General features: G+C 42.7%; 1 protein-coding gene across 2 annotated transcripts in view; it reads right to left on the bottom strand.

Annotated features, from left to right (window-relative positions):
• Positions 1–425: 425 nt before the first annotated feature.
• Positions 426–14,974, bottom strand: part of dpysl3 (dihydropyrimidinase like 3) — a 36,496-nt gene continuing 21,947 nt past the window's right edge. Inside the window, exons 7-14 of one of the 2 annotated variants that reach the window (XM_061085984.1) lie at positions 13,646–13,714; positions 12,203–12,323; positions 10,867–11,023; positions 10,379–10,520; positions 9,083–9,253; positions 6,065–6,244; positions 3,849–4,023; positions 426–520 (exon numbers count right to left, since the gene is read on the bottom strand). In XM_061085984.1, coding sequence (XP_060941967.1) covers positions 426–520; positions 3,849–4,023; positions 6,065–6,244; positions 9,083–9,253; positions 10,379–10,520; positions 10,867–11,023; positions 12,203–12,323; positions 13,646–13,714 — 1,110 coding nt within the window. The remainder of the gene's footprint in view (positions 521–3,848; positions 4,024–6,064; positions 6,245–9,082; positions 9,254–10,378; positions 10,521–10,866; positions 11,024–12,202; positions 12,324–13,645; positions 13,715–14,974) is intronic. The other variant, XM_061085985.1, reaches the window with a different exon arrangement.

Raw genomic sequence — 14,974 nt, 5'->3', positions numbered from 1 at the left:
TCATTCTGAGAAAAGCCGTATCTATTTTCCTTCGAGAACTGTTTATTGATTTTTTTTGTGAGTCTTGGTTGAATGTGATTCTTAAGAAGTTTTACTGGTGTATTTTCCAAATTGCCAAAGCACTGAATTGGCATGTTTTCACTGTATTTGTCGTGTACTCTCTACAAAGAAGAAGAAGAGACAGTAAACTGGTTTATGTGTATTGTGCTCTGGTGCTAACGATTCCAGTCCAAGTTCCCCAGGAAAAGAGATACTGTTCTCGCCTGAGCCCGGTTGCATTGTGACAGGTAAGGCATGAGGATTCAGTGTTTTGCTCGTTTAACTTTTAATCTAATCGTGGTCCTCTGCATCTCCTCCTCCTCCTCCCTCCATCCTGCACTGGGTGCTGCCAATTTACTGGATGCATCCCCTCGTCTTTCTGCCATTTAGCTGAGAGATGTGATGTTGGAACGACCACCGGGGGGCACTACAATACGGCGGCCTGCAGGCCTGATGGGGAGGTCGTCTGGGATGGTGGGACCTAGGGCGGAGAGAAAAGGAAAGGAAGTTAAAATGAGTTACGAGGGGGAACTGAGGAAAGGACGCCTAACGTAGGAGGAAAGGAAGAACGAGGAGGAGAGAGAGAGAGAGAGAGAGAGAGAGAGAGAGAGAGAGAGAGAGAGAGAGAGAGAGAGAGAGAGAGAGAGAGAGAGAGAGAGAGAGAGAGAGAGAGAGAGAGAGACGAACACATTGCTGGTCTGCAGAGAAATTAAAACGGTGCACAAACCGTACATTTATATAGATTTACTGTTTACATGAGTTTGTGTTTAATTAAAATGATCCTTGAAAGCAAATTTCATGACATTTTACTATATAAGAATAATAGTGCACTTTATTTGTGTAGCCCATTTTTCAACAAAGTTACAAAGTGCTTTGAGGAGATTTGTACTTTAAGTTTAAAGACTGATATTATAGTGCAGTTAAATAAAATGTTGTCTTTCACATAGACTGAACCTCTGTGATTTACCCTGAAAACAGACAAAGGTCTCAAAGAAACTTCAAGTGTTCACGCACTCTATGATTGGAGAGGTTCTGCTGCGGTGGGAATAATGTGCAGTTTGCTGTTCTGTCAAGTAGTTTTCCTTAAAAGCGATCGACAAATATGCAGCAAGGTTGTGTCTTTACTCAAAGACCTTCCTGTGACAGAGGAGGGACATTCGCTACACAAAATGCCATAAAACGGATTTAATAAATCACAAAGGAGACCTCTGGGACTACACAGATACTGATGATGCTATTATCTCCCTGTGCTCTCCCTTGGAAACTGGTGCTGGTACCATTTGTCAATTCTTTCAGACTCACTCTGCACGGAACAGATTTTGTGCCGCACGAAAAATTGCTGTCACATACTCACATTATTACTTTCCGTGCTCCAGAGGTTTTTCAAGACACACTATTATTGTTTGATAGATGGTATTTATGCTGCTGAAACACTGACAAAAGAAGCTACAGCCTGACATTGAGCGTTGGTGCTTTTCCAAAGGATGAGCCAGCGTATATCTGCTGCAACCAATTATCAGAGAGTGTATAAATGGAAAGTCCAATGATGTCAGGCTGTGATTCAATCTGCATCTAAGCAAACAGTCCTTCACATCTCCGCTCCAGACAAGTAAATCAACTCTGCAGGTGGTGGCCCTGGAAAAAAAACAACTAAAATAGATATTAGACTGACTCACTCTGACAAGCACGCACACATGTGCACACGTACGCACAAGTAGAATACAAACACACACACACACACACATACTTAAACGACTAACAGTTACAACTCCTGGGAGAAACCAGGAGCCCTACTCCCCTTTACAGTCAATTCTGTGCTCCAAATTCTTTCCAGCGAAGGTCACCTTCCATTTTCATCGGTGAGGTATCACACATCAGCCACGTTTGTAAACTTTGGTTGCATAAACAGCCAAAGGATAAACGGCATTCTGTGGACTTTCCCCTCTAAATGAGTTATCAACCATTAAAAACAGTTTGTGCATTTGGCAGAAAGACTTCCAGGATCACGTTGGATCCAGCTGCAGTCTCTCCAGGTTACCCAAGGTTGCACATGGACACGTTTAGTCCGTCGGGGGAGGACGGAAGTTCGAGCTAATAGCTACAGTCGCTGCGTTTGATTATAAAACTGTGGAAACACTGACATATCTGCTGCGTGAGTAACTCGTGTGTACATTTGGTAGCTTGACAAGACCAATTTCTCACTTTTGTTTTCTAAATCCAAGCTAATCCGGTGCTGACCTCACGAACGGGCAGAATCAAACCGTCGCTCAGCGTCTCTGCAGGATGGAGCAGATGCTGGATGTGACTACGTGGTGTTGTGACCTCTCAAATTAAACAAGTCCTCTTAGCAGACCGTGTCCAAGTGGTTCGGACTGAAATCTGGTGGGCTGTACATTTTAGGGCCTCGAGCCAACACTCACATCCCGTGTAATTTACAATGAGTGCATCTGTGGGGAAAACTTCATTTCCTACTCTGGTTGAACATGTGAGCTGTGGTTAGAGTCCTGAAGAGCCTGCAGGGGTTTGTCTGAGAGGTGTGAGATATTTCAAGAGTGATTCAGGAGAAGAAAGGGATTTCAGGGGCATTCTTTGGAGATGAGACACTGATCAGAGTTAGAGAGATTGCAGGCTAAATACAGATAAAAATCCAAATATTCTGAAATACATAAAAGAATGCAGGTTGATAGAAACCTTCATTTTCTAAGAGCAATGTGCACAACACAGAGTAACACTAACTTGAATGCTTAGGTACAATCAACGTACTCGTTGTGCGGTTTTAATTTGGGAGTCATGTTGACGTCACGTTAAAACCACAATGATGCGAAAACAGGGAAGAAGCCAACTGTAACTGCCTGATTATAAATTGGACTTAATGTTGTCAGCTTAGTGCCTCATTACGTCTCCAAGAAGCCAAAGTCAGCCAAGTTAATGACGTGAATAAACTGACAAATCATCATGTAAACCCGACCACTTCTTACCCAGGAGCGTGACGCACTGCAGGCAGATGCATGCCATGCTGTGCACATCATAACACTCGAGACAGGCTCATGAAAGATTATTAGGTTTCTCTCCAGCAGTGGCTCTCAAACGAAGGGAGCGCGGGGGGGAGATGACCTCATATGACTGATTTTTGTAGGGTAAAAAATGCTAACCTTTATTTCACTGAGGTTTTGTCCCTCATCGTTGTTAACCCCTTGTAGATGAATGTCGCTAATTCGCCTCAAACCCCATTCCTGTCTTTTTATCCCACTAATGCCTGATAGTGCAAATACTACACATACCATGAAGGTATTGGAAGTACTCTGCTGTCATCTAGTGGTCGGAGTGGAAAATGCATACTAGCCCCTTAGTACTGTGCAGCAAAGTTATTTTGAGGTATTAAGCTGTATTTGAAATACTGTGATGATGGAACAGCAATGATTGTACAGAAACATATGTTGTTATTCAATTTCAAGCAAAAGTAGCATCAGTATTATAATCTAAATACAAGAGACTGGAAAATTTGTTAAATTACGGTTATGCCCCATTATGCCTAATGTACCTAACTTTTATATCTATTGTATATGCTATATTGAAATCAACAATCTCCATTTAATTTAGCATCTGTATGACAGCCAAAAACACAAATAATATTTTTTTTATATATTGGAAATTAATTCAGGCAATAAGGGGTTAAGGCCTAATGCATCATTCCGTGGGTGCACATGCATGCCACGCTGGTAAAAAAAACAATACAGACCAACAAGAGATGAGGAAGGACTGCGTGTTCAAGAGGTGGGGGGGGGGTCATATTAAGAAGCCGGGCTCACCACAGAGTGCAGGGTTACCTGCTAGACTAAATCCAGATTGGTGGTGCAGGTTTCTGACGGGCTGTTTGGTGGGAGAGGTGCGCGCCGAGGCGATGGGGGTTCCTCCACGGGACATGGAGAACTCGGACACCGGGCCATCGTACATTCCCCTGGGCACCGCCCGCAGGACCGCCAGCTGCAGGAAGAACCAGAAGAAGAGACATGATGAGCGGTGGAGGATGGAAGAAAGAAGGACATTATGGCGTTTGGCATTACAAAACAATGAATGCAACCGAGCCCACACCTGTTTAGAATTACATGGTTGTTTGTGTCCGAATGATAAATGCATTTTTCAGGAAAGCCTTTTTTTTCTCCTGCCGGGAACCAGATCCAGATTTGAACAACAACAGACACACACACACAAATACAAACACAGGCTAAACTCTTTCACAGACCGGATCAAGAGAGAAAAAAACAGGGCATTCAGAAGTTGTCTGCTTTAAATCAAGCTGAGACTCCATGTAGTGAACGGGTCATTGTCTGTCTGTGGCTCAGTTGGAGACTTGGAGGCTCTGTGAAGAGTTAAAAAGAGACTTCTGTGAATGAGGAAAGCAAAATAGTGACTGCTACCAAGATAAACAGCACGCGGCTCCATTCTCTCACCAGCAGCCGGCTGCAAACGACTAAACTGTTAAACGAGGACCATTAAAAGACGTTTAAAGTGCAGGGTCTGCTTTCCCTGTTTTTAATGAAGTGGTTAAACTTCTAATTGTAATAAACTCTTAATGCCCTGTGACCTTTGTTTCCAACGAGGTAAAGAAACTTAACAACCGCTCTGCTTGTGGTTTGGAGGAATATGACTGTGAGAGCCGTGTAATGTGTTCCATCCAGACGCACTTCAACTTGGATTCTTCACAGTCTGATGTTATGTTTGTAATTTGTAAAACAGTTCACTTCACGTTTACAGTGTTGTTCCTCTTCACATATTGTTACTGTCTTCTGAACCCGTTTGTTTTTGGAAAAGACACTTTTTTTCTGTCTTTCTCATGTCTGAACACTAAATTTGAAGCCACTAGGAACTTGTAAGCTTCACTGTGAGGTCAAGAAAACAACAGACAGTTCAACACTTACATTAAACAAACAAGATGTAGAACATTGAGTTGCTACCTTCAACAATTGTGTTACTTTTTGACAGATTCCGCTGTTTCTCCCAGTTTAAAGTCGTTTGTGCTAAGCTAAGCTAGCCAGGTTCTGGTTTTTATATTGGGCTTAGAGTGTAGGTCCATAAATTGATAAAACTATAATTCCAATTTAAATATTATTTCTACATTATTGGCTGTTGCTGTTCCTGTGACGTTCCGGTTACGGGAAAGACTCAGCTACCTTGTGGCCTTTCCTATAACAAGGGCAACCTGCCTAAACAACTTTTAGGCTCATTTTAACTGTGGACTTTGGTAACTCTTACTGCGTGCGGTCGCTCGCTTTGGAAAGTTATCCATATTCAAAAAGCCATGATGACAAAGCACCGACCACCCTCACTGCACGGTGCTTCAACATTTAGTAAAAGTGCAGCCGTCAGCCTGTTGCTGAACTCAGGAGGCTGATGTCAGACTGTATCTCCCCCACAGCACATTTCACTGACACCATCCTATCCCACCCACTTTGAAACGTCACTGTAGCTTCTATCACAGCCCAAACTCCCATATGGCACAATCCAATTGACTTCTTATCATCTGTAAATAATAGATATAGGGGTTTTCCAGTCTCATCTGTCAGGAACAGCTCTGTACAAATCATATGCACCTTCTAGACATAGTGTTTATCATCATGGAGGACCTTGGACGAGTTCCCTTCAGATTGCAGTGGGAGGGTGCCTGGGATCGAACAAGCGACCTTCTAGAGGTGGACAACCCTCTCTACCTCCTGAGCCACAGCAGCATGGTTTGACATGTGTGATTATCGAAAGCAACAATTATTCTTCCTCCCATCTTTGGTGATAAGCAGGTTTAGTTGTGGTGTTTTGGGCAGTGGTGATTCAACAGAGTGATGAGCAGCACGATGGCTCAACCTTCAGTTCAGAGGAGCTTCAGCATGGATTGTTTATTAATTTATATGTTCAACAATTTAATTTCTCGGTGTCCGAGTTTGCCTTTCGTTTGGAGATTTGACGAAATGACGATGACGACGATGAAGTGAACATACTGGACCAAGTGTGAAAACAGTCAAACCAGATTTACCTGCTTCCTGGCTTTAATTCGCTTGTAGGCGAAGTCAGGGAAGGCAGTGCAGGGGATGAAGCGGCCGACGCCAGCGGTGGCGTGCAGGTTCCCGTCCTCCATCACAATCTTGCCCTGGCAGATCACCACAAGTGGGGCTCCACGCAGCTCCATGCCCTCAAAGATATTGTACTCAGCAGTCTGGAGCACACACATAGAATTATTAAATACCTGAGAGAGAAATCAGGTTGCTAGCAAAACAGTAGAAATTAAGAAGCTATGAATAAATGGAATTATTACAAAGCAACAACAAAAGATAGCTCTTTATAAATTATGCATGATATCTATAGGATGTGTAAATATACATTTTCACAAAAATCAAGACATTTCTATTTAAGAATAAAAAGCTCTGAGATGCACAAAAGAAAACATGTTTATCAATTCAACAATGAAGCACAAGTTTAGACAAATGACAATAATGAGAATCAGCAGAAGTTGGTCATGTGGTCATATGATAAAAATGCTTAAAATTCACCGAGCGTGGTTTCATAAGGAAATCAAATTTCACAGATTAAACCAAGTTTGAGAGACTCTTTAATCTTCCTGATGAAACAAAGGATGCAGGGGATGAAGAGGACAACAGGGGGAGCTGTTTTTCTCTGCCACTCCCTCACGACCCCTCACTCATCACTTTGTTTCTTATTGACATAGCAACACCTGCCTCTCCCTCACTTTCCTTCTCTCACCCCCCCTCCCTCTGCTTCTCTCCAGTTGTCCGCCTCCTTCATTCACTCATCCCTCGTCCCGTCTGTTTTTCCAATCCCGTCTTTCTCTTCCTCACGCATTCTCGCATTGTTTTCTTAACCTTTTCGCTGTCCCCTCCCCTCATTCCATTGTTGCTTATTTCCTCTGCACACGGCCCTGTCTTTCTGCTGCCATCCAGATCCAGGCCAGAACAGGACATGACTACGACTCAGCGTGAGCCAAACATGATGTCATGCCTGAGCTGAGTGTGCGTTCCAAAGAAGTCTGTTGCTGCCTGTTTTTGTCTGTGTGTCAGAATATCCTTATGTGCATGGATGCATTTATATAAAGAATAACAAGCGCTGCAGACCAGATGTTGATCTGCCGATAACAAACCAAGACACAGCGCAGTCTAAGGTATATTTAGTGAACAGGAGAAGGCATTCCTGAGTAAACTGCTCCTGTTTGGCCTCACATCAGACACATCAGACCGTCCATTAAGGTAGATTTATAGGAGTTGGGAGCTGCCGTGCTCCAGTCTTCTCCTCCCTCCCTCTCTCTCTCGCTCTCTCTCTGCTATTTAATCTGGACTGAGCAGGAAATGAGAGGGGTGACATCATTAAGTAAGAAGCCACGGATCCTCAGTGGATGTACTCCACATTTGGAGAAGGCATATTATTAGTCCAGTTCCCTGTTTCCGCTCCTCCTTATGGAGACAGAGCGTTGTTCTTGCACTCCTGCTAAACAACGGTTAGGCCTTAAAGCAGGGGAAAGTCAAAATGACAAGATTTGACTTCATCATTCATACGACCAAGCCACAGAGACCGTTAGGATGTGGTTCACTCTCTCATGTATTTCTGTGAAAGCAGGATCTGTGCACGAACATTCATTTCCTGCCTCCTGGGTTTGGGAACCTCTTATGTTGGTGTAATGGTAGAAACCTCAATACTCATGTATTTATTCATTCATTTATGACCAATTGTATAAATTTAATTACATTTATGGGTAAATGGCTCACGACGCCACCTAGTGTTTCAAACTGTCTTAGACCTTTCAGAGCCAATACTAACATAGTGTGAACAATTTGGAACTTTCTCACGTCATGAATGTGAAAAAGTATAAATATGAATATATGAAAATCAAGTGGTCCTCCGGCAGGGACTGAAGGACGGCGCCTCAAACCCACGGGCCAGGAACACAAGAATCTGAGTATCAGCAAGGGAAAGTGGAATTTAAAGGAGGGGGTTGGTGGTCACGCTCCACTTCCACTTCTAATTCATATTGCGTGTTTCCCATGAATTTAAACGTCTTCTACCCAAATCAGTTTTCTACTAATGAAATGAGAAGTTGTCCAACAGGCAGCGTGTGCAGATGTTCCAAATCTCTGGTGCCTGAAACATTGCTATTTACTGTAACCCAATCTGAACAGCATTCTTTAAATCCACTATGGTCTTCCAATCATGTGAATATTTTGGATCAAATGGATGTGATATAGAGGAAGGAAATACCTCTTGATTAAAGAGCACATCGATTCCCCCGGCGATTCATTTGTCAGAGTGTAAAGGACGTCGTGGAAAAGGTTTGCAGAGTTTTCTTGTATGTTGGTTAAACTGGTGTGTTTTATTAATCCATATTTTCCAGATCATTAGTGCCATGAGTTTTTTTGTTGTTTGTATTTAGTGAGGATCAACTTGACAAGCGCTGGTCATGTGATGAGTTCAGCGTGATTCGCATTAGTCGCGAACATCCACAGAGACTTCATTTCAACTGAGAGGAGCTATGAGCTTTTTTGGAAAAGGCTAAAAAATAATGTTCTCTCTCTCTCTCTCTCTCTCTCTCTCTCTCTCTCTCTCTCTCTCTCTCTGTCTCTCTCTCTCTCTCTTTCTCTCTCCCTCTCTCACAGATGTTACTGTTATCTCATATCTCATATTGTGCCATAATCCATCCCTGAAAATCAAATCTCTTTTAACAGAATTTAATCTCCTCCCGCTCGTCTGATTTAGTCAGTCACATTTTATCTGCGCAAAAAAATGCTTCTTTGACACCACTATCAGGATTTCTGTATCAATAACAGCCACCACATTGTTCACGTAAAACAAAAACCTCAATGTCATTCTGTTTTCACCTATAAACCATGTTAGACTGATGGAGAAGGTGTGAACCAACAGATTTCTACTAATTTAAAAGTCAATGTATGTGTGAAAGAGGAGGATGAGGACAGAAGAAATGCCGTATGTTGAGCGGCGTAGTCCGACTGAAACAAATCCTCAGACAAACTCTGATCTGTGCACTCACCGAGTTGTGTGTCTTGGCAGTGATGGTGCTGATGGAGTCCGTGTCCCAGATGACCAGGTCGGCGTCAGAGCCCACGGCGATCCGGCCCTTCCGGGGGTACAGGTTGAGGATCTTAGCTGCGTTGGTGCTGGTCACTGCCACAAACATGTTCTCGTCCATCTTACCCGAAGTCTGGGTGGGAAAAAAAGGGAAAGAATGCATTTGTCAAAAAGAAATGCAGTGCTTCTTTCATCTTACATGCATGTTGATGTTTCATCTAAATATAGCCCAGACAGATTAATCATTACCTCGACCAAGGAGGTTATGCTTTTATATACAAGGAATACACAAAAATGATCAGACGGATTCCTACGAAAATTCAGGGAAAAATTCATTAGATGTTGGAGCAACATTCCTGATCTTCATCATTAAGAAACAGGGCGTTTTCCAACATTTCTGTGAATTCCTCAAGGAATAACAAAGAGATCTGGATGAAAAGAAAACAGGAATGTTTATGGTTCAGATATCTAAGAGTGTGTGTAATTTGATGCAGCATATTTGAAGTTAGAAGGCCTTGGCGGAGGTATGCGCTCTCTGAATGCCATTCTACTGTGAATATATCATATGTAGCAGTAGCTGGATTCATAACATTCTCACAACCATCCAGGGGATAGAGCTATCATGGATCTGTGCAAAATCAAAAGAACAGATCCTAACAGAACCTCAAAAGGCTGTATTTAGTCCAAGTTCAGTGAGAGTGTTGATTTTGTGTGTTCACTGCCCAAAGGAAATTGATTTAGTTTAACTGTCTAAAAGCCTGTCAGTCCGCAGATGTCTGAAGCGACGTGCTTCCAGTCCGTGAGCAGAGTTCTAATGCAGTGACGACTGCAGAGCAAGAAGGAGAACAAGAGAGAGTAGTGTGTTGGATCCAAAAGCTGCAGAGAGGAAGGAGAGAGGAAGGAGGGAGGGAGAGTGATAGCTGAGCGATGAGGGAGAAATACTGATCTTACGTGATCATAGTAAAAAGACGAGAGAACAAGAGTGTCCTTATTAAAAAAAGAAAGAAACCGCCGAGATGAAAAAGATGTGGATTTTTTACAACAGCAGCTCAAAGCTTGAAGAGGTAAAAAGAGATAAACAGATGGATGACTTGGCAAAAGATGGGCCTTAGACAATTTTTGAAGGAGGAAGATGAAAAACAATGTGATCTTCTTCTTGTTTGTTTGCTTTCTGTTATTCTTCTTCTTCCTCTTTTCCTCCCGTGTTTTTAAAACCTGGAGGAAGAAGAAACAGAAGCCCTCTGAGTGCTCTGCTCACCACAGCTTTGTCCCAGATGAGGGACATTCGCTCCTCCACTCCGTTGACACCCTCTGGGATCTGAGTGAAGTCATCCTTGCCGATGGCCTTCTGGGCCACGCTGAACGTACAGTGAGCGCTGCCAGTCACACTCAGGTCGCCGCTGGCCCACGAGGAAACACAGAGAAACACAGAGTTACGTTGATGTTACACAAATCCCGATCAGGGGGACGGTGATGTTTGTTTACTTGAGGCACAGCAACACAGTGCAAGGACTGGGAGCAATTGAAACAAACGCCCGGTGCCAGAGTTTGTCCTTCCAGCACAAACCGTTACTAATGTTTCCTGTTTCCATTCGACAGACTAACTCACTCAACGGTCCACTCATTGTGTAACAACCGCTGAGTTATCATAGCCTACTTTTTTTTCTTATTAAAGCGAAGTATTTTCTAATTGTTAGTATGTACAGACAACATATAAAGCTGTGTTACTGGGGTTGTGACACGTACCTGGACAGCAGTGTGTTCAGATAGTCGGGAGTGGTGGGATCAGGGCTGAGGGGGGGGGATGTTACAAAAGAAGCTGCCTTGGCCCAGTTCTTGCTCCAGTAATGCGTCCCGTCAGTCCCCAGGCTGGCTGTGATTGGCTCCCCAAACACAACATTTCCTGGAAAAAGAGCCGATGGCAAAAATTCGCGTTGGTTTCAAATGTCGAGTGGATCAAATTTATTTATTTTAGAGATTCTTGGCACCTTTGAAAACACGAGTCGCATCGACGCTGATTAATTTGTCGGCGGTTTTAATCTGAGCTAAAAGCTTTGGTAATTCAGCTGAGTGTTTGCAGGTGAGGAACTCTGCCTAATCTACCCAGAGCCAAACTTCACCCCTGGCTATGTGCAAATTTCACTTTGGCTCATTTGTAGCTGAGCCTTTATTTCCAATGCAGGGCCGAGCAGAGTTTGATTCATGTCACTAACACTTCTTCATGTTCTCTCCCACACCTCAATGTTCCATGAGCCAAACAAAGGTGAAAAGCCTCGAAAGGCACCTGATGGGTGTTTATTAAATCACGGAAAAGTTCCTTTGTACGTCAGCACTCTTCCTTTTCCAGCTTTTTCCTGGACTGTACATTTCGCATCCATCACGGCCAGTGGAGCCTCTTGGTTCACCTGTGCTCTTCACTGGGACTGTGAGGAATCTGCTGTGTGACAGCTGAACCACACAAAACACTGACCAAGCTGAATATACATCTGAGAATAGATAAGCATCTAAGAAAGCAGCTAAAAAGACCAAAAACCATGAGTGTAGGTAAATTATGTCAAAGTTATACTGTGCAGCATATTTGGAGTTTCTTTAATTCAGATCTTATGCAGTGTTGCACTTTTACCCTCCTAGACCAACAAGCAGATATGCATTGATTTAAGTGACAAAAAAAAGCTGAAGGAGAAATACTCAACATCATTTTTTTCTCATATTTAAGTGAGAATTGGTATATTGAAGACTTTTCATAGTACAAAGATGGCCATTACTGCAATACTTCTCTTGTTTGATACATTATGTACTACAGCACTGCAATATCAACTAAAGTCAGTGGCTGATACTGGGATTGAACAATTTATAAAATATGTCAAGGATAAAATGTGTTCCTGTTAATCCAAATCCCTTTTTTTTTATGAATCCGCTGCTGGTGATGCTCTTATTCACTTGTTATTCACTACTATTATGTAACTGTCGTGTAAAATACACACAAACCCATTGTTTATTATCATAAAACATATCATTACGTATGCAAAAACATTTAATAAATTGAAGCTCACTGGATATAATAAATCGTGTACATCTTTACCTTTTTTGCGGGCCTGTGAGATGATGTCAGCGGCGCTCTTGCTCATGACCCGGGTCACGTACAGAGGGCAGTTGGTCTGGCTGGCGATGGTGATGGCGCGAAACACCGCCTCCGCTTCCAGCTACAGAAGAGACGGGACATTGTGGTTGGTTATAAAAAGTGTTTCCGATCGATGCTTTGTCAAATAAACAATTTGAATAATTCATCTACACTTTTATCCCAAACGAGGAGTGAAAGCTTACTATTTTAACATCATTAGGTTTAGGCGTTTAAAGAGAGAGAGAGACTACTGCCCCTCACCTAACATTTTTTTAACTTATTTAGATAATATTATTTTAACCTACACTCTACTCTGCTGTGACGATGTACTGCACACATACACTAATGCATATACCCACATGCACCAACACCAAAATGCTAGGGGAGGGAGGGGGACTTCACTCTCATTACTCCACAATAGCTTTTGATGGAAAATAGTTGGTGGCTGATATCTTTAGGTTTAAAATCTCTTGCGTATAAAATGTATTAAATTGCATGTAAAATAATAAAAATAAAAATAATATTTACAATGAAACATATTTTTTTCATTTTGTTGGTCAGTCACAAATGTTTTTATTGTGTAATCTAAATAACTTTCTGCCCAGATGAGCGTAGCGGTGGGATTTATGACTAATGCATAATTAGATAATGGTTTTGCATGACAGAGCCTGAGTTCTTGTTTCAGTCCGACCCGGCTGTTTCCTCCATGTCTCCTGTAGTGCGAGTCGACGCAAACTACACTGATTATCGTGCACCGGACATTGATAAAAAGGCTAATCCGACTTTGCCTCCGCTCAATTAAATTATATCTCCAAGCTTTTGATTCTTAACACTCAACAGAAGTGCGTGACAGTGGGACAACGTCACCCTGCTGCACCACTGAGTGGAAAATCCCAGTCGAGCCAAAGGCAGACAGAAGCGCATGGCTTTCATTTTGCCTTTTGTTGAAGGAACATTAGCGGCAACAGTTTGCGGGAACCGAACAATTTTCACCCAACGTCTCTAATCGAGCGTGAAACCAAATGTTCGTAACGAGAGAAATGTGCGTTTGAAAAGTCTGAGAGCATCTTCACGGACAGTGTGTTTGTACGTGAGGCCACAATTACATCTTAGTTAGTCTCTTGAGATTAAATCTGATGATTTTAAAGTGTTGGAACCAAATGGCAGAACATATACTTGCATGAGAAACTATCAAGGTGTTCAGACACATGCAAATATACAATATTATAATGGAAACTAAGGCTACTTATCTTAAATAGATATAGTTGAACTGTTAATGAGTATAGGCGCTAAGTCATTTAATATATTCACTGTATCGATGTATGCAGTGAGTGTACGTGTGTGTGTGTGTGTGTGTGTGTGTGTGTGTGTTTGTGAGTGTGTGTGTGTGTGTGTGTGTTGCACCTCTTCCGGCCTGCTCAGCACGTGTCCCTCTGGTCCAGTGATACCCATCTGCAGCATGCGGGACTGCTCCTGTTGAACAAACATGAGAAAAGTGAGCTGAAGAATTTCTTTTCAAGTGGTTTGAATGCTCAGGCTGATCTGTCTAGTTATGTTCCAACTCTAAAATTGTATATTCTGTTTCTGCATCTCTCTGGTTGTGTAAAGGGAAGTTAACAGCAGCCTTATCATGTGGATCAGGCCCCACACAGACGACTGTGGGAACCCACAGGCTGTTCTACACTTAATGTTCCTCCCAAACATTCTGCCTGTAAGGAATTGTTGTAGTAAATGCACAGGTGACCCCTATGGAGACACTTAGCTTCCATGATGTCACCATGGCTGCTTTATTAGGACGTGTTTCCCCAAAGAAAAGAGTTGTTTTGAGCAATTAAGGAAAGTTATAGGTTTTATTCTCACAAAGGGGCCAAATATATCAAATACACCAACAAATACACGTTATATCAGACAGGATAGAGGATGAAGTTGTTCTTCTTCTACTACTTCCACTGGGTTAGATGAAGGCACAATATCACTCAGAGAAATATGAAGTCACTAAAGTGAAAGCTTCAACTGATTGGATACAGGTTTGAAAAAAGTAGTAACAACGTAATAATTAATGCCATGTGCAATGTTACTAATGTGCCATGGCGTTTAGTCATTGTTTTCCTCAATCATGCATCTAGAGACCAGTTATTGTCCCTGGGTTACAACATGTCCTCTGAATCACACTCCGGTCTAAACAAAGGCTCCTCTATCTCAGGAGCTCTGTGGTTAAATCTGGTCAGAACATCATCTACGGGCTGAGACGTTTTTGATCCTAAACCTGATGGAAATCAGACTTCGGTCTCCAAGGCGAGGACAGCTGGGCTTTGCAAAGAATCCGATCCAACACACACACACACACACACACTAACACACACACACACACACACACGGTGACAGAACCCAGACATGCTCTGGAGCGCTGACTAACAACCAACCCTCTCAATCCACCAACTTTTCACAGTTAATTCACCTTCATCTGTCCAGAATACGGCGCGGCCTTGTATAAACTACACCCACACATTACTGTCCAACACAAAGCACATTCTCTCCCTCCACCAGCGAGCGTGTGTTTAGTCTGCCGGTGGTGAGATGTGCTGCGATAAGGTCTGGACCCGACAGGTGGACTGACGTGAAATAAACTGAAATAAATCACACTAAAGCAAAAACAGATCGCAGATTTGGACCCGAGACAAGTGATTAAAAGCAAACGAGGCAGTGGAGAGAGGAGGAGGAAGTGGAGGAGGA

Source organism: Limanda limanda, chromosome 14, assembly GCF_963576545.1.
Source record: "Limanda limanda chromosome 14, fLimLim1.1, whole genome shotgun sequence".
Taxonomy (NCBI): Eukaryota; Metazoa; Chordata; class Actinopteri; order Pleuronectiformes; family Pleuronectidae; genus Limanda; species Limanda limanda.
The sequence above is the reverse complement of the archived record's forward strand: the minus strand, read 5'-3'. Positions and strand labels throughout refer to the sequence as shown.